This window comes from Artemia sp. Qi Xiang Cuo, chromosome 15 (assembly GCF_049724085.1).
Source record: "Artemia sp. Qi Xiang Cuo chromosome 15, ASM4972408v1, whole genome shotgun sequence".
In the NCBI taxonomy this organism is placed as follows: domain Eukaryota; kingdom Metazoa; phylum Arthropoda; class Branchiopoda; order Anostraca; family Artemiidae; genus Artemia; species Artemia sp. Qi Xiang Cuo.
In genome coordinates, this window is record NC_142808.1 from 31,609,284 (window position 1) to 31,628,069 (window position 18,786).

Sequence of the window (18,786 nt, forward strand, 5' to 3'; positions counted from 1 at the left end):
AAATTAGAACTCTGAATAAAACTCTAAGTTGCGACTCTAATCTAAAAACTCTAATCTCTTAACTAAAACTAAACTAAACTAGAACTCTAACAAAAACTCTAAGCTAAGACTCTAAGATAAAAAAAAACTCTTAACTAAAACTAAAACAAACTAAAACTTTAAGATAACACTCTAAGCTAAAAACTCTAAACTCTTAACTAAAAATAAACTAAACTAGAACTCTAACAAAAACTCTAAGCTACGACTTCAAGCTAAAACTCTAAATTATTTACTAAAACTAAACTAAACTAGAACTTAAATAAAAACTCTAAGATAAAAACCATAAACTATTAACTAAAACTTAACCAAACTATACCTTTAAGTTAAACTCTAAGTTATGACTCTAAGCTAAAACTATAAATTCTGAACTGTAACTAAAACTAAAATAAAATATAACTCTAACTAAAACTCTTATCTAATATTATAAGGTAAACTATAAACTATTAAACAAAACTATACAAAAATAGAACTATAACTGAAACAAAATTTTAAAAAACCGAAATCTTAACTAAAATTAAACAAAACTAGAAGTAAAACAAAAAAAAACTCTAAACTCTTAACTAAAACTAAACTAAACTTAAACTGTAACAAAAACTCTAAGCTAAGACTCTAAGCTAAAACTCTAAACTAAAACTAATGTATACTAGAACTTCAACATAAACTCTAAGCTAAGACTCTAAGATAAAAACACTAAACTCTTAACTAAAACTAAAATAAACTAGAACTCTAACAAAAACTCTAAGCTGAGACTCTAAGCTAAAACTCTAAACTCTTAAGTAAAACTAAAGTAAACTAGAAGTCTAAGCTAAGACTCTAAGGTAAAACACCAAACTCTTAACTAAAACTAAACTAAACTAGAACTCCAACTGAAACTCAAAGGTAAAACATCAAACTTTTAACTAAAATTAAACTCAACTAGAACTCTAACAAAAAACTCTAAGCTAAGACTCTAAGCTAAAACTCGAAACTCTTAGCTAAAACTTAGTCAAACTAAAACTTTAAGTAAAACTCTAAGCTATGACTCTAAGCTAAAACTCTAAATTCTTAACTGTAACTAAACTAAACTTCAAATCTAACTAAAACTCTAAGCTAAGACTCTAAGGTAAAACTCGAAACTCTTAACTAAAACTAAACCAAACTACAACTTAAAGTAAAATTATAAGCTATGACTATAAGCTAAAACTCTAAATTCTGAACTGTAACTAAACTAAATTAAAATAGAACTCTGAATAAAACTCTAAGCTAAGATTCTAAGCTAAAAACTCTAAACTCTTAACTAAAACTAAACTATACTAGAACTCTAACAAAAACTCTAAGCTAACACTATAATCAAAAAAAACTCTAAACTTTTAACTAAAACTAAACCAAACTAAAACTTTAAGGTGACTCTAAGCTAAAAACTCTAAACTCTTAACTAAAAGTAAACTAAACTAGAACTCTAACTGAAACTCAAAGGTAAAACATCAAATTCTTAACTAAAATTAAACTAAACTTCAAATCTAACAAAAACTCTAAGCTAAGACTATAAGATAAAACTCTAAACTCTTAACTAAAAATTAAACAAACTACAACTTTAATTAAAATTATAAGATATGACTCTAAGCTAAAACTCTAAATTCTGAACTGTAACTAAACTAAACTAAATTAGAACTCTGAATAAAACTGTAAGCTACGACTCTAAGCTAAAAACTCTAAACTCTTAACTAAAAATAAACTAAACTATAACTCTAAAAAAAACTCTAATCTAAGACTATAATATAAAAAAAAACTATTAACTAAAACTAAAACAAACTAAAACTTTAAGCTAAGACTCTAAGATAAAACTATAAAATATTAAATACAAATAAAATAAAATAGAAATATAAAAAAAACTATAAGCTAAGAATCTAAGATAAAACTCTAAAATCTTAAATATAACTAAACCAAACTAGAATTTAAATAAAAACTCTAAGCTAAAAACTCTAAACTCTTAACTAAAACTTAACCAAACTATAACTTTAAGTAAAACTCTAAGCTAGGACTCTAAGCTAAAACTATAAATTCTGAACTGTAACTAAAACTAAACTAAACTAGTACTCTAACTAAAACTCTAAGCTAAGACTCTATGGTTAACTCTAAACTCTTAACTAAATCTAAACTAAACTAGAACTCTAACTGAAACTCAAAGGTAAAAAATCAAACTCTTAACTAAAATTAAACTAAACTAGAACTCTAACATAAAAAACTCTAAACTCTTAACTAAAACTACACTAAACTTCAACTCTAACAAAAACTCTAAGCTAAGACTCTAAACTAAAACTCTAAACTAAAACTAAACTATACTAGAACTTCAACATAAACTCTAAGCTAAGACTCTAAGCTAAATACACTAAACTCTTAACTAAAACTAAAATAAACTAGAACTCTAACAAAAACTCTAAGCTTAGACTCTAAGCTAAAAATCTAAACTCTTAAGTAAAACTAAACTAAAATAGAACTCTAAGCTAAGACTATAAGTTAAAACACCAAACTCATAACTAAAAATAAACTAACCCAGAACTCTAACTGAAGCTCAAAGGTAAAACATCAAACTCTTAACTAAAATTAAACTAAGATAAAACTCTAACAAAAAAATAGAAACTAACACTCTAAGCTAAAACTCTAAACTCTTAACTAAAACTAATTCAAACTATAACTTTAATTAAAAATCTAATCTCTGAATATAATCTAAAACTATAAACTATTAACTTTAAATAAAATAAAATTAAACTATAAAAAAAAATATAATACAATACTCTAAGCTAAAAATCTAAAATCTTAACTAAAACTAAACTAAACTAGAACTCTAACAAAAACTCTTAGCTAAGGCTCTAAGCTAAAACTCGAAACTCTTAACTAAAACTTAACCAAACTACAACATTAAGTAAAATTATTAGCTATGACTCTAAGCTAAAACTCTAAATTCTGAACTGTAAATAAACTAAACTAAACTAGAACTCTGAATAAAACTATAAGATAAGAATATAATATAAAAAATATAAACTATTAAATAAAAATAAAATAAACTAGAAATATAACAAAAACTCTAAGATAATAATATATGCAAAAAAAAAAATCTAAACTTTTGACTAAAACTAAAACAAACTAAAACTTTAAGCTAAGACTCTCAGCTAAAAACACTAAAATCTTAACTTAAAGTAAACTAAACTAGAACTCTAACTGAAACTCAAAGGTAAAACATCAAATTCTTAACTAAAATTAAACTAAACTTCAACTCTAACAAAAACTCTAATCTAAGATTCTAAGCTAAAACTCGAAACTCATAAATAAAACTTGACAAAACAACAAATTTAATTAAAATTATAATCTATGACTATAATCTAAAAATCTAAATTCTTAAATGTAAATAAAATAAAATAAACTAGAAATCTGAATGAAACTCTAAGCTACGACTCTAACCTAAAAACTCTAAACTCTTAACTAAAACTAAACTAAACTAGAACTCTAATAAAAACTCTAAGCTAAGACTCTAAGCTAAAAAAAACTCTTAACTAAAACTAAACCAAACTAAAACTTTAAGCTAAGACTCTAAGCTAAAAACTCTAAACTCTTAACTAAAACTAAACTAAAATAGAACTCTAATAAAAACTCTAAGCTAAGACTCTAAGCTAAAACTCTAAATTATTAACTAAAACTAAACTAAACTAAAAATTCAACAAAAACTCTAAGCTAAAAACCCTAAACTTTTAACTAAAACTTAACAAAACTAAAACTTTAAGCTAAGACTCTAAGATAAAACTCTAAATTCTGAACTGTAACTAAAATTAAACTAAACTATAACTCTAACTAAAAGTATAAGCTAAGACTATGATGTAAAACTATAAACTCTTACATAAAACTAAACTAAACTAGAACTCTAATTGAAACTCAGAGGTAAAAAATCAAATTCTTAGCTAAAATTAAACTAAAATATAACTATTACAGAAAAACTCTAGACTCTTATCTAAAACTAAACTAAACTTCAATTCTAATAATAACTCTAATCTAAGAATCTACGATAAGAAAATAAACTAAAACTAAAAAAACCTATAACTTCAACAAAAAAAATAAGCTAAGAATATATTCTAAAAACACTACAAACCGTAATAACACTAAATAAACTCGAAATCTTAGCAAATAATCTAAAACTTGAATAAAAGCTAACAATAGCAATTCTTAACAAAAACTATCCTAAAATAGAACTCTAAGTTATTAATCTATGGTAAAACCCCAAACTCATAACTAAAACTAACCTAAACTAGAACTCTAACTGAAACTCAAAGGTAAAACATCAAACTCTTAACTAAAATTAAACTAAACTAGAACTCTAACAAAAAACTCTAAGCTAACACTCAAAGCTAAAACTCGAAACTCTTAACTAAAACTTAGTCAGTATCATAAAATATTAAAAAATGGGGGAGGGAAGGGGAGGGGAGGGGGAGGAGGGGAGGGGAGGAGGGGTGGGGGAGGGGAAGGTGAGGAGGGGGAGGAGAGGGAGGGGGGACCCTTTGGGGGCCAAGGGGGGTGGAGGGGGCCTTTGGGGCCTGGGGGGTCCTTTGGGGGTCTGGGGGGGCGCTTTAGGGCCGGGTGGTCCTTTGGGGACCTGGTGAGGGCCTGGGGGCCCGGGGAGGGCCTTTGGGGGTCCGGGGGCCCTTTGGGAGCCTGGGTGACCTTTGAGGACTGGGGGAGGGCCTTTGGGGGCCCGGGGAGGGCGTTTGGGGATCCGGGGGCCCTTTGGGAGCTTGGGGGACCTTTGAGGACCGGGGCTTCCTTCGGGGTTGGGGTAGGGGGATTGGAACCCTTTGGGGTTGGGGTAGGGGGATCGGAACCCATTGGGGTTGGGGTAGGGGACCTCACGACACTGTTAAAATACAACTTGTGTATTTTAGCGACCACAGAGTTTCACCCTTAAATTCTCTTCTAAAATCATCTTTTAAAATGTCTCTAACTGTTTCGCCGAAATAATTCCCTATAATGGCTAAAACGGTTTCGCCCAAATAATCCCTAAACGTAATTTCAGTGAGTTCCTTTTGTTTTTGGCATCCCTGTGCTTTCACATTTAAAATTACAAAGAAACCTTTTCGCGCGCTAAGATCAAAACATTCGCTCGGAAACGATTCTCTTTATAAACAACAAATTAATTTCCCTTTCGTAAATCAATAATTCCCCTTAGAAACAATAAATTAATTCCCCTTTCATGCCAATCAATCAATCATGACATCATCTGTCATGTATGATCTAAACTTTGCCTCGGAAACATTCTCTTTTGAAATACATCAAAGACATTAATTAACTTGACGTCATCTGTCAGACACTATTAAACTTTGCCCGGAAACAATTTGATTAATGACTGTCAGCACAGGTGTCCCACTTTGATTAACAACAACAACATCAACACCTTTGGAAATTTAGGTCATTGACACACTTTGATTACGCAATCAATTTCCCAGAAATCCATTTTCCCTAGGGACTCTATGCCCATATTAGGAGTCCCCGTGGGACCTTTAGGGTCATTTCTACTCTTAAAGGCCTAATTTTCAAAACTTTATCTCCCTTGAGTCACAGGGCCATATAAACTGTTGGGTGGATGTGTGTTGAGATTTAGAGGGATTGAGAGGGGTGTTATGTGCCTTCCAATGACTTTTAACTTTTAAAAGAGCAGTGACACTGTTAATTTATAATCGACTGAGCCTTTTTTCAAGTTTCTACGACAAAGCTTTTAATAAAAACCTTATATGCCCCCAGAGCATAACTTATATCCCTTGCCCTGAAGACTGTGGGGATTGTCCTGCTCAAAGATATAATTTGCTGAACTTTGAACTACATCGAACAAAATGGCTATCTCAAAACTTTTATTGGATGTGTTTGGGGAAATGGTGGGCGTGGAAGGGGTACTAGTTGCTTTCCAATCACTTTCGACTACTAAGAAGATTGACTGAGGATGTTGCCATCCTCAAAGACCTAATTTCCAGAACTTATAACTACGTTGAATAAAATGGCTATCTCAAAGTTATGATTAGATGTGTTTGGGGAAAAGGTGGGCGTGAGAGGCGGGTTAGTTGCCCTCCAATCACTTTGACAATTAAAAAGGGCACTAGCTCTTTGAATTTCCAATCGAATGAGCCTTTTTTGAAGTTTCTACGACAATGCCTTCTATAAAAAACCGTATATGCCCCCAGGTTATGACTTACAATCCTTACCCCAAGGGCTGTGGGGGACTTTCCTCAAAAACATAATTTCTATCTGGAAATCAACTACGCTGAACAAAATGGGTATCTCAAAATTTTGACTGGATGTGTTTCAGGAAACGGTAGGCGTTGAAGGGGTGTTAGTTGCATTCCAATTACTTTCGACTGTTAAAAAGGGAACAAGCCACTCCAATTTCCAACTGAATAAGCCGTTTTCGAAGTTTCTACGACAACTTCTTCGATACGAGGTGTCCTCCTTTAAAGGTTAAAATTAATAAATAATACATTGCCCCAACATCGTTCTTATATGCCCCAAAGGAATAACTTAAATCCCTTGCTCTGAGGGTTGTGGGGGAGTGTCTTACTCTTTACTTAGTCCCAGTTTCCTGTCTCATTCTCGAGTGTCCCCGTTTTTAACATAGGCAGCGCGATCGCGCTGCCTATGATTTATACAGCAACTTTCTATATAAACTTTATATACCCCCTGGGCATTACTTACAACCCTTACACTGAGGGCTCTGAGGGGGTTATCATCCTAAAAGACCTAATTTCCAGAACTTTCAACTAAGTTAAACAAAATGAATATCTCAAAATTTTGAGTGGATGTGTTGGGAAAATGTTGGGCGTGACAGGGGCGTAAGTCACTATCCAATTACTTTCAACTACTAAAAAGGCACTAGGCCTTTCAATTTCCAATTCAATGAGCCTCTTTGAAGTTCCTACGACAACGCTTTCAATAAAAACTTTATATGCCCCCAGGGCATAACTCACGACCCTGGCACTGAGGGCTGTGGGGGGAGGGGTTTTCATCCTTAAAGACCTAATTTCCAAAACTTTCTACTACGTTGAACATAATGGCTATATAAAAATTTTGATTGTATGTGTTTGGGGAAAAGGTGAGATTAAGTGGGTAGTTAGTTGTTCGCCAGTCACTTTTGACTATTAAAAAGAGCACTATCCCTTTGAATTCCAAATCGAATAAGCCCTTTTTTCAAGTTTGTAAGAAAAAAATTTCAGTAAAAACCTTGTATGCCCCCATGTCATAACTCATAATCCTTGCCCTGAGGGTTTTGGGGAGTGTCCTCCTCAAAAATATATTTTCTATCTGAAAATCAACTACGCTGAACAAAATGGCTATCTCAAAATTTTTATTGGATGTCTTTTGGCGAATGATGGGCGTGGGGGGGGGGCTAGTTGCCCTCCAATCACTTTCGACTATTAAAAAGGGCGCTAGTGCTTTGAATTTCCAATCGAATGAGCTTTTTTTGAAGTTTCTACGACAACAACTTCTATAAAAAGCTTATATGCCCCCAGGGCATAACTTACACCCCTTGCCCTGAGGGCTGTGGGGGAGTATCCTCCTCAAAAAAATATTTTCTATCTGGAAATCAACAAAGCTGAACAAAATGGCTATCTCAAAATTTTGGTCGGATGTGTTTGGGAGAATGATGGGCGTGGGGGAGGGATAGTTGCCCTCCAATAACTTTGGACCATTAAAAAGGATACTAGCCCTTCGAATTTCTAATCAATTGAGCCTTTATCATATTCTTTACAGATACACCGCATTTAAAAACCTCATATGTCCCCAGGGCTTATACTAAAACCCTTTTACTATGGATAGTGTTGGAGAGTCCTCCACAAAAATATATATTCTATCTGGGAATCCGACGCATGGACCAATGAAGCTATCTCTATATATATATTGGACAAATTAGGGAGCATGTTGGGCGTGAAAGAGGCTTAGTTGCTGTCCATTCACTTTCGACTATTAAAAAGAGCACTAGCCCTTTCAATTTCCAATCAAATCAGCCCTTTTGAAGTTTCTACGACAACGCTTTCTATAAAAACCTTATATGCCCCAGGGCATAACTTACTACCCTTGACCTGAGGGCTGTGGCGAGTTGTCATCTTCAAAGACCTAATTTCCAGAATTTTCAACTACGTTGAACAAAATGGCTATCTCAAAATTTTGATTGGATGTGTATGGGGGAATGATGGGCTTGGAAGTGGTATTTTCAAGTTTCTACGGCAAAGCTTTCAATAAAACCATATTTGCCCCCAGGGCATAGCTTATAACCCTTGCCCTGAAGACTGCGGGGGGAGTATCCTGCCCAAAGACATAATTTCAAGAACTTTCAACTGCGTTTAACAAAATGGCTATCTCAAAATTTTGATTGTATGTGTTTGGGGGAATGGTGGGCGTGAGAGGGGGTCAGTTGCCCTCCAACCATTTTCAACTATTAAAAAGGACACTACACATTTCAATTTTCAATCGAATGAGCCGTTTTGGAACTTTCTACGACAATACTTTCTATAAAAACCTTATATGCACCCAAGGAATAACTTACAACCCTTGCCCTGAGGGCCGTGGGGTGGGTGTCATCCTCAAAGACCTAATCTCCAGATGGCTATCTCAAAGTTTTGATTGGATGTGTTTGGGGAAAAGGTGGGCATGAGAGGGGGTTTAGTTGCCCTCTAATCACTTTCGAGTATTAAAAAGGGCACTAGTCATTTCAATTTCCTATCGAACGAGCCCTTTTTGAAGTTTCTATGGCAACGCTTTCTATAAAAACCTTATATGCCCCCAGGGCATAACATACAAACCTTTCCCTGAGGGCTGTGGGGGTTTTTGATCAATAAAGATATAATTCCCAAAACTTTCAACTACGTTGAACAAAATCGCTATCTAAAAATTTTGATTGGATGTGTTTGTGGAACAGGTGGGCGTGAGAGGAGGATTAGTTGCCGTCTAATCACTTTCGACTATTAGAAAGGGCACTAGCCCTTTCAATTTCCAATCGAATGAGCTCTTTTTCTAGTTTTTACAACAAAGCTTTCAATAAAAATCTTATATGACCCCAGGGCATAACTTACAACCCTTGCCCTGAGGGCTGTGGGGGGGGGGGGGGGTTATCATTCACAAAGACCAAACTTCCAGAAATTTCAACTACTCTGAAAAAAATTGCGATCTCAAAATTTTGATTGGATGTATTTGTGGAAACGGTGGGCATGGAAGGGGTGTTAGTTGCCTTCCCATCACTATCGACTGTTAAAAAGGGTAATAGCCATTCCAATTTCCAATCGAATGAGCCCTTTTCGAAGTTTCTACGACAATTCTTTCGATACGAAGTGACCTGGTCGAAAGGAAAAAAAATAGTACATTGCGTCAAAATCGTTCTTTACTTATATATATACTTATATTCCTTATATTATATATATACTTATATATGCGTATATATATATATATATATATATATATATATATATATATATATATATATATATATATATATATATATATATATATATATATATATATATATATATATATATATATATATATATATATATATATATATATATATATATATATATATATATATATATATATTATATATATATATATTTATTTTAGGCTCCCTGGCTATACGAGGCCAAGGAGCCTCGTATAGAAGGAGTTTCGTAGAAACTTCGAAAAGGGCTCATTCGATTGAAAATTGAAAGTTCTAGTGCTGTTTTGAACAGTAGAAAGTGATTGGAGGTCAACCAGCCTCCCCCTCACCCATCATTTCCCCAAACACATCCAATCAAAATTTTGAGATAGTCATACTGTTAAGTATATTTGAAACATCCAGTAATTATGTCTTTGGGGATAGCCATCCCCCCTCGGCCCTCAGGGTAAGGGCTATAAGTTATATTAGTTGTCCATTATTACTAATTAAAGTTATTATGGAAAGTGTGGTCGTATAAACTTCAGGTGTCGCTCATTCAATTAGAAATCAGAAGTCCTGGTGTCCTTTTTAAGAATCAAAATTGATAGGAGGGCAAATAGCCCCACACCACGTCTTCTTTCCCCAAATGTATCCGATAAAAATTTTGAGATAACCCGAGGGCAAGGGTTGTAAGTTATGCCGCCCAGGCATATACGGATTTTATGGAATGGGTGGTCTTATAAACTTGGATGGGGCTGATTTGATTGGAAATTGGAAGTTATAGTGCTCTTTCTAAGAGCCAAAAATGAATTGAGGGAAACCAGCGCCCTTCCCATGACCATCATTTTCTAAAAGAAACCGCCAATCAAATTTTTGAGACGTCTACTTTTTTCAGCATTGTTGAAAGATCACATAATTATGCCTTTGGGGACATCAACCCCTCACAGCCCCCAGAACAAGGGTTGTAGGCTAGGCCATTCGTTCATTGTTTACACACAGTATGTGCTATTGAGAAAGGTATGCATGGTTGATCTCTACTTTCCACAAAGACAAAGGGCATTCAGGTGAGCCCTTCAGAGAAGGTCGAGGGGAGTGTTGAACTATGTAAAAACATATTTTGTATAAGGGCTGTCAAAAGGGCGTAACTCAGTAATGACTGATTATATTAATTCGGAACTTTCAGGAAATGATAGGGGAGATGATCAATTGACTAAAAAGGTAATATTTGTACGCTACTACAGCTACTACTGCCGCTACTACCAATGAAAACACACTCCCAAGAAAAGATTCTATCTTTTTGAAGCCTTTTTATAGATTTTACTAATTCGTCTTAGAGAAAAGTGCTGGTTCCCTTCACTTCAAGATTTAGAACGTTAACCTCAAGGTTGGTATGATTTTCCCCAACGTGCTCTGTAATCTTCCAGTATTTCAGGATTTTCTCAAGTTTGCCCCTTGGATTCGTTTCATTTCATTTTAATGGGTATATTATGACAGTGATATTTATCGTATTTCATTCCAACCTTAGAATTACCCCCTACTATCTCTCTTGAAGCTCGTAGAGGGTCTTTATCTATGTTTCTGGTTCCTCCCCCAATTATCCCCTTCGATTTTAACTGATTTTTTGAAAAATGGGATAGAAAGGACACATTAGATTCCGGTAGTCCCCCTCACAATAGAAAAAGCTCATCTGATTGGAAATTGAAAGTTTTAGTTCCCTTTTTTAGAGTCAAAAATGATAGGAGGGCAACTAGCCTCCCCATGCACTCTTTTTTCCAAATGCATCCGGTCAAATTTTTGAGATGCCTATTTTGTTCAAAATAGTCTAAAAGTCAAATTACTATAATACAGGGATTGAAAAAATCCCCAAAGTCCCCAGGGCAAGGGCAGTAACTTGTGCAAGTTGCACATTGTTAGCATTTAAAGTTTTTGTGGAAAGGGTCTTAACAAAGGAACTACAACTTAGACATTGAAAGTTCTAGTTCTCTTTTTAAGAGTCAAAAATGATAGGAGGGCAACTAGCCTCCCCATGCACTCTTTTTCCCAAATGCATCCGATCAAAATTTTGAGATACCTATTTTGTTCAAAATAGTCCAAAAGTCAAATTACTATCACACAGGGATTGACAAAATCCCCACAGTCCCCGGGGCAAGGGCAGTAACTTGTGCAAGTTGCACATTGTTAGCATTTAAAGTTTTTGTGGAAGGGGTCTTAACAAAGGAACTACAACTTAGAAATTGAAAGTTCCAGTTCCTTTGTTTACAGTCAAAAGTGATCAAAGGGCAACCAATCCCCGCCCTCTTTTTCCATATGCGTCCGGTTATAATTTTGGGATAGCTATTTTGCTCAAAATCGTTCAAAGACCAATTAACAATGCCCTATGGGGTTAACACAACCACCCAGAACCCGGGGATAAGGGTTGAAAGTTATGCCCAGGGGCAAATAAAGTTTTTCATGGAAGACGTGGTCATATAAACTTCGGAGGAGGTTCATTTGATTGGAAAACCAAATTTCTAGTGCGCTTTTAAGAATCAAAAGTGATCGGAGGGCAAACATTCCTTCCCCAATTCCCTGTTTTCGAATAAAATACTTTCCCATAGAATATTTTAAGTTCTGTCGTTATTTAACATGTTGGGAAGATCTTTTTTTTTGGGGGGGGGGCATTGTCGAGGGGAATTTTTGGAGAAGGTTTTTGTAGGAGGGGATCCTAGGGGAGAATTCTGCGGGAAGAATTGTCTGTATTGAAATGAATTGGACTTATATGTCTTTTTTCGACTCTTTTTTTTAATCAAAATAAATCAATTGGGTAGTTCCCCCCAAGACTCTCTTAATATTTTTCGCGCTGACACAAACTAGAGACCCTAGAGCGCAAATACTCGATGGTTCCTTCAGTCACATTATTCACATTTTCTGGATTATCATTAAACAATTTAATCTATTATGAATTCTGTCATCTAAAAAACTTACGAAATTATGAAATTTCTTTTTCAATAAGCTATCTAAATTTGGTATTCAACAGTTTCGCTAATTTTTCAAATACTTTTAAATTTAAAAATGTTTTTGTTATTTGACAGAAGGGAAAAGTGTGCATCAAAGAGTCATTCATACTCCTGCCATTTACCCGTGCCCCAGCCATTTAAACATTTGCCTCTCAATTATTTGGACTATCTGGTCTTGGCTTTTCTCTGTCTACAATTACCCAGCCCAGTCTTGATGCAACCTATTGCCCAAAATACTTGATAACTTCAATTCAATAACCATTTAAACATTTGCCTCTCAATTACTTGGACTATCTGGCTTGGCTTTTCTCTGTCTACAATTACCCAGCCCAGTCTTGATGCAACCTATTGCCCAAAATACTTGATAACTTCAATTCAAGTTATCAAGAATTGAATTTATCAAGTATTTTGGGCAATAGGTTGCATCAAGACTGGGCTGGGTAACTGTAGAGAGAGAAAAGCCAAGACCAGATAGTCCAAGTAATTGAGAGGTTTGAATTGAAGTTATCAAGTATTTTGGGCAATAGGTTGCATCAAGACTGGGCTGGGTAATTGTAGACAGAGAAAAGCCAAGACAGATAGTCCAAGTAATTGAGAGGCAAATGTTTAAATGGCTGAGGCACGGGTAAATGGCAGGTCAGGGAGTATTTTCCAAGGGGGTGGAATTTCTTTAGTAAAATAGATTTGAATTGCTTATGTTTTTCCGACTCTTTACATGTGTGATTACAATAAGTTAATGAGGTAATTTATGTAAATCAGAGGCAGCACTATAACGCTGCTTAAATTAAAGGTCATAAGGCCTCAATGTTTTATTATTTAATTATTTCTTTTCTCAGAGGCATTTCTCATTCGATTGGAATTTGAAATTTCTAATTCCTTTTTTAAGAGTCAAATCTGATCAAAGGGCAACCAGCCAAAGGCCATAATAACTATCATTCTGGGGTTGAACCTCCGCAGCCCCTGGGACAAGGGCTATAATTTATGCAAACAGCTGTTTTTTTAATGCATTTTTAACCTTTCAATTACAAAGCGCCGTGGTTTTCTCTTTCCTGGCGATGCCCTTGAATTGCCGTTGATCCTTCAAGCGACTGTAAAAAGGACAATAATTAAGGTTTGGAAACATGGTAATGAAGTGGCAAAAACAAGATGTTAGTTCATTTTTATTGGTGGGGGGGGGGTAAGATTAAGAGTTAAGTTGTATATTTTTTGGTGCTCATTAATGATTAACGGATTGTATGGCCTTGCTTGGTTTATTATAAACTTGTTCTGACTCTGCAAAAAGCTGGTTTTAACACATATAAGCATAAAAAATGGTTTCAACGAACGACAAAGATTAATATTAAAGCTTAAAATAAGTAGATATCAATTCACCTAAGAGTTGACGCTTTGAATGTGACTTCTTACATAAGTTGTTGTATTGTTCTTTACCTTTCTACTGAACAACATTATTTGTTTAATTTAATTTTTATTTGTTGTTTATGACACATTTATTATGTATTAGCAGTAGAAAGTTGTTTGATATTTGAAATTTATTTAGTACTTTCCCAGGGGATTCAACAGTAGCTCACTTCGAGGATCATAGATAGGACCATTGTATACCCTACTCTGAACTAGTATATATACCCTCCACTGTATTATATACTGTGTATAGTATTATATACCCTACCCTAGACTAGAATGCACATTTTTATTTCTATTTCCAAGGATTTCTGTAATATTAAAACAACTCAATTTAGATATCGAATCATAAAAAAAAAATACAAATAAGTAAAGAACGATGTGAAAAAAAAATACAAATGAGAAAAAATACAAAATGTAAAGAACACTGAAAAAAATACAAATGAATGTGAATTGTCAGTTTAATATACATATACTGATATTTAGTAATCAAAATGTTAATATTATTGGATTTATCAAAGTTATGAATGTAAAAACATTTATATTTTTCCAGTAAAGGGCAAATTATGTTCTGGCCTTGGGAAGACTAAGGGGTTTTGAGCCCTACTCATGTTAATTTCTGCTCGTTTGGAGTTTCACTCGGTTATTTATTGTAATTTCTGTTCGTTTTGGGTTTCATTTATTTATTGACGCTGACTTGTGGTAGTTTCACGCTTGGTAGATTATTTGATTTTATTTTTGCTCATTTTTGATTTAATGGAGTTCTTTACTTTTCTTCGAAAAACTTATTTTGTGGAAAAAGTTTTTTTAATTACTCAAAAATAAAGAAGTAAGTCTTTTTTTTGTTTTTCGTTTCCAAATGAGAATGCTAACCGGTTCGGGAAAGTAGTCTTCCCTCTTGATTTATTCAGATATATAATTAGATGACTTAACAAGCAAGACAACTGATTTCTTTTCTGGGCTGGGGGTTAAGTTTGTTGAATTAGTAAGAAGTTATGTTGAATGTGATAAAAAGCACGGCATTTGACGGGCGATCTCAAAGAAGATTTGAACAGGGCGGTGCAATGAACTACCTGGCTTTAAATATTTTGAGGTAAGAATGTGTATAGTAGTATCATTCCAGGAGGAGGGTGATTCCTTAAAACAGCAAATACGAGCCACGTTGTTCAGAGAGTGTGAACAAATCTCAAGATTTCCGGGAGGAGGTACAGCTACAAGAGGTCCTCCTGGAAGCATACGTTTCTGAAACTCATCATTAGATAATTGGACATGAACATATTACATTGCTCGTGAATGTGATAAGATGTTCATTGAATAATTGCTATCACAAGCTCTAAGGAGCTAAATTTGAATTTCGGAGTAAAAATATCACAAGAAACATAAAAACTGGCATAGGATACAAAAAAAAAAAAAATCAGAATGAATAATCATTCGTTAGTCAATAATTAAACTGTCAGTTAAAAAGTTAAAAACGGGTCAAAGTAAATTAAAACAAAAATTAATACAAAAATAGTACATATAACTTTTTTTAAAAGGAAAATTAAAAAAAGGGGCGAGGCCAAAACAAGCGAACAAATGCAAAACCTGGGCAGAACTTTCCCCTTATTTCTTTCAATAAGTAAAAATTACTTTCAACAAACTTCAGACTGATTGAAATTATTACGCTTAGCCCCGTATAATCGGTAAGTTTAACTATAACAGTTCAATTTTATTTTTTATGATAATCAATGAATGAAAGGTATTTGTCTGTACAAAATGGAAAGGAAAGCATTAGTGTCAATTTCAAAGCAAATAAATATTCCAGAATTACCCGTGGTGTATTATGGTGAATTACCCGGGTAACACAAGAATTGCCCGAATATTACCAAGCTAAGGTCAAACCCACTGCGCCACTACAGGACTGTCAATTTCAGTCTGTATAAATGTCATTTTCTTGAAGTTCATGCGTTATTTATGACCTAAATTTCAGCATGATTCATTTGAATCTGACCTATTTTCTAGTCAAAATAACCAACACTTGTTGATTTTCAAAATATTAATTAAGGTTTCGAAAGAAGTTAATCGATATTCATTAATGCACAAGGTACAATTAAAAACCAGCATAACTGCTGTATCAAAATCGTTTTTAATTTAGCAAAATATATTTAAATTTATAAATCAACGGTTAATATATTTTTCACTAAAATATTTCTAATTTTCATGTTTATAGTGGGAGTCATGAATAGAATACCGTAAATGACTGTGTAAACCTTTAGCTGCCAAACACAAATATCTGAAGTTCGTGGCCATCAAAGAAAACCGTGGCCAACAAAACCTATCCTCTCCACAGAAAAAAAGTGACCCTTTGTATACCTATGCGAACCTGGCAACTAAAACCCGTAGTTACACAATTCATCCCGGTCATTCGTCGCCTGAATCACGCTCTAGCATTATTTATTGGCTCGGAGCGATTAAGTAGTACAGCACTTTGCGCCTAGAGGCGCTGAGGTACGCGGGGTCACTTTTGGAGAGTTTTGTCAGTAATTGTTCCGTAGGTGATTATACTTTGGTGGCCATGTATCTACGCATAATGTACAGCTCCATAGCATTCTCGTCCAAAATCTCATGGTGTTTGCGCATGGGTCCGTATTTTGCACATAATTCGTCTGTTTTTGGGGTGCCAATGACCTTGCCCGCTTAAAATTAGGATTTGAAAACAAATATAGCAATATATTTGTTTGCTGTTTTTATAAATACTTTAAAAAATAACAGCCCATTCTGCTCTCAAAGAGGGAAAGAACCTTATTAAAAAGAAAGAGACACAGGGAAATACTCACCCCCTACATTGAAATTTAAAACTTCTAATAATATTCGGTGTTCTTAGATAGACCACTTAAAGATTTGTCAACTATTTTACTACCACAATTATGGGATAATCAAACAGTTCGTGGCAACGAACTGTAATTAAGGAGTGACCCGGCTTAATAGTAACCAAAGCTCTAAAAAACGGAATTTTGATACCAATAGATACATCAAAAGATCAAAAATCAAAAGTTTCATCAAGTTCAGTTTTACCCATCAAAAGATTTACCCGAGAAAATTTGCCTGATTTTCTAAAAAAGAGGAGAACATCCCCAAAAAGTTATAGAACCCTAATGAAAATCACACCATCAAATTCAGCATATCAGAGAACCTTACTGTAGAGGTTTCAAGCTCCTATCTGCAGAAATGTGGAATTTTGTATTTTTGCCAGAAGAAAGAATACGGATGCGTATTTATTTGTTTTTTTTCCAAGGATAATCGTATTGACCCAGTGGTCCCAAAATATCGGGAATGGGCTCATTCAAACGGAAATTAAAAGTTCTAGTCCCATTTTTAAGTGACCGAAAAAATGGAGGTCCACTAGGTCCCCTCCCACGCTCATTTTTTTCCCAAAGTCACCCGATCAAAATTTTCAGATAGCCATTTTGTTCAGCGTAGTTAAAAATGTACCGACTAGGTATTGGAGGATGAATTAATCCCCAAGAGCTCCTAGGGGGAGGGCTGCAAGTTATGAACTTTACCCAATGTTTACATATAGCATTTGTCATTGGGAAGTATAAAGATGTTCTCAGGGGGATTTTTTCAGGTAGCAGGGGGGGGGGTCGGGGTTATATGGGAGGATCTTTTCATGGGGGAAGGGACATTTCTATGATGGGGATGCCGGATTTCCTGGCATTATTTAAAAAAAACGATCAGAAATTAAATAAAAAAAACAAGTTTTTCAACTGAAAGTAAGGAGCAACATCAAAACTTTGAACGAATTTATTACGTATATGATTGGGTTTGCCTCCTAGTCAACGCCTCACTCTTTAAGCCAAAGATTTTTAGGACTTTCATAAGAGCTATTTATTCTAATTAACGGCCTTTGTGATTAAGAGGTCATTTTTGAAGAATTGGAACAAAATTCGAACTTTAGCGTAAAAAGTGAGGTATTGACTAGGGAGCGAACCCCCCTAATATATGTATTAAAAATATATGAATATAGAAGTTCGTTACGTAAGTTAATTCGTAAGTTACGTGTATTTATTACTAATAAAAACGTTCGTAAGTAAAATTAAACAACTTTTCGAGAAAGCCGTTTAACCAAATAAAAGTAAAATTAGTATGCAAATGTTGTTTTAATTATTCATTTACGGTGAGCCAAAATCAAAACCTGCAAAAACGTTCAGAAATTAGATAAAAAAAAAAAGTTTTTTAACTGAAAGTAAGGAGCAACATCAAAATTTAAAACGAACAGAACTTATTCCGTATATGAAATGGGCTGTCCCCTCATCAACGCCTTGCTCTTTACGCTACAGTTTGACTCTGTCTCATAACTTTAATTTTTAAAACAGTAAAAAACTTTAGTGTAAAGAGCGAGGCGCTGAGGAGGGGAAAGCCCCTTTCATATACGGAATAATTTATGTTCGTTTTCATTTTTAATGTTGCTCCTTACTTCCAGTAAAAACAACTTGTTTTTTTTTTCATTTAATATATATTATGGCTGCAGCGATAGTTGCACCGTCGTAACGACCGTTCAGAGTAATCGAAAACTTCTAAATAAGTTTTGAAAAAAATGTCTAGGGAAAAACTGCCTTTAGAATCCGATTCAGGAATGACAACTATTATTTCAATTAATCTTAATATTAAAAGCTTAGAACAAAAATATATAGTATCATCTCCTCTAAAGGACATCAAAGCGGGCGTGGGAGGGGGATTTGTTGCCCTCCAATTACTTCTGATTCATAAAGAAGTCATTAGAAGTTTCATTTTCTCATCGAATGAGCCTCATCCGAAGTTTCCGTGACAACTGCTTCCATGCAAAGTGGCAGGGTAAAAAAAAATTGCACTGCCTATGATCACAAGTTTGATATTTATGTGTCAAAATTCGTTGAATACAACGCCGCTGAGATTATCAGATAACAAGATTTTTTA

The 18,786-nt window shown here is 34.3% G+C and overlaps 1 protein-coding gene across 1 annotated transcript in view; it reads right to left on the reverse strand.

Moving 5' to 3' along the window:
• LOC148943553 (protein CFDP2-like) overlaps window positions 1-16,470 on the reverse strand; it is a 32,820-nt gene extending 16,350 nt beyond the window's left edge. The window contains exons 1-2 of the mRNA XM_089101165.1: window positions 16,396-16,470; window positions 13,480-13,541 (exon numbers count right to left, since the gene is read on the reverse strand). Coding sequence (XP_088957291.1) covers window positions 13,480-13,541; window positions 16,396-16,470 — 137 coding nt within the window. The remainder of the gene's footprint in view (window positions 1-13,479; window positions 13,542-16,395) is intronic.
• Window positions 16,471-18,786: the final 2,316 nt, after the last annotated feature.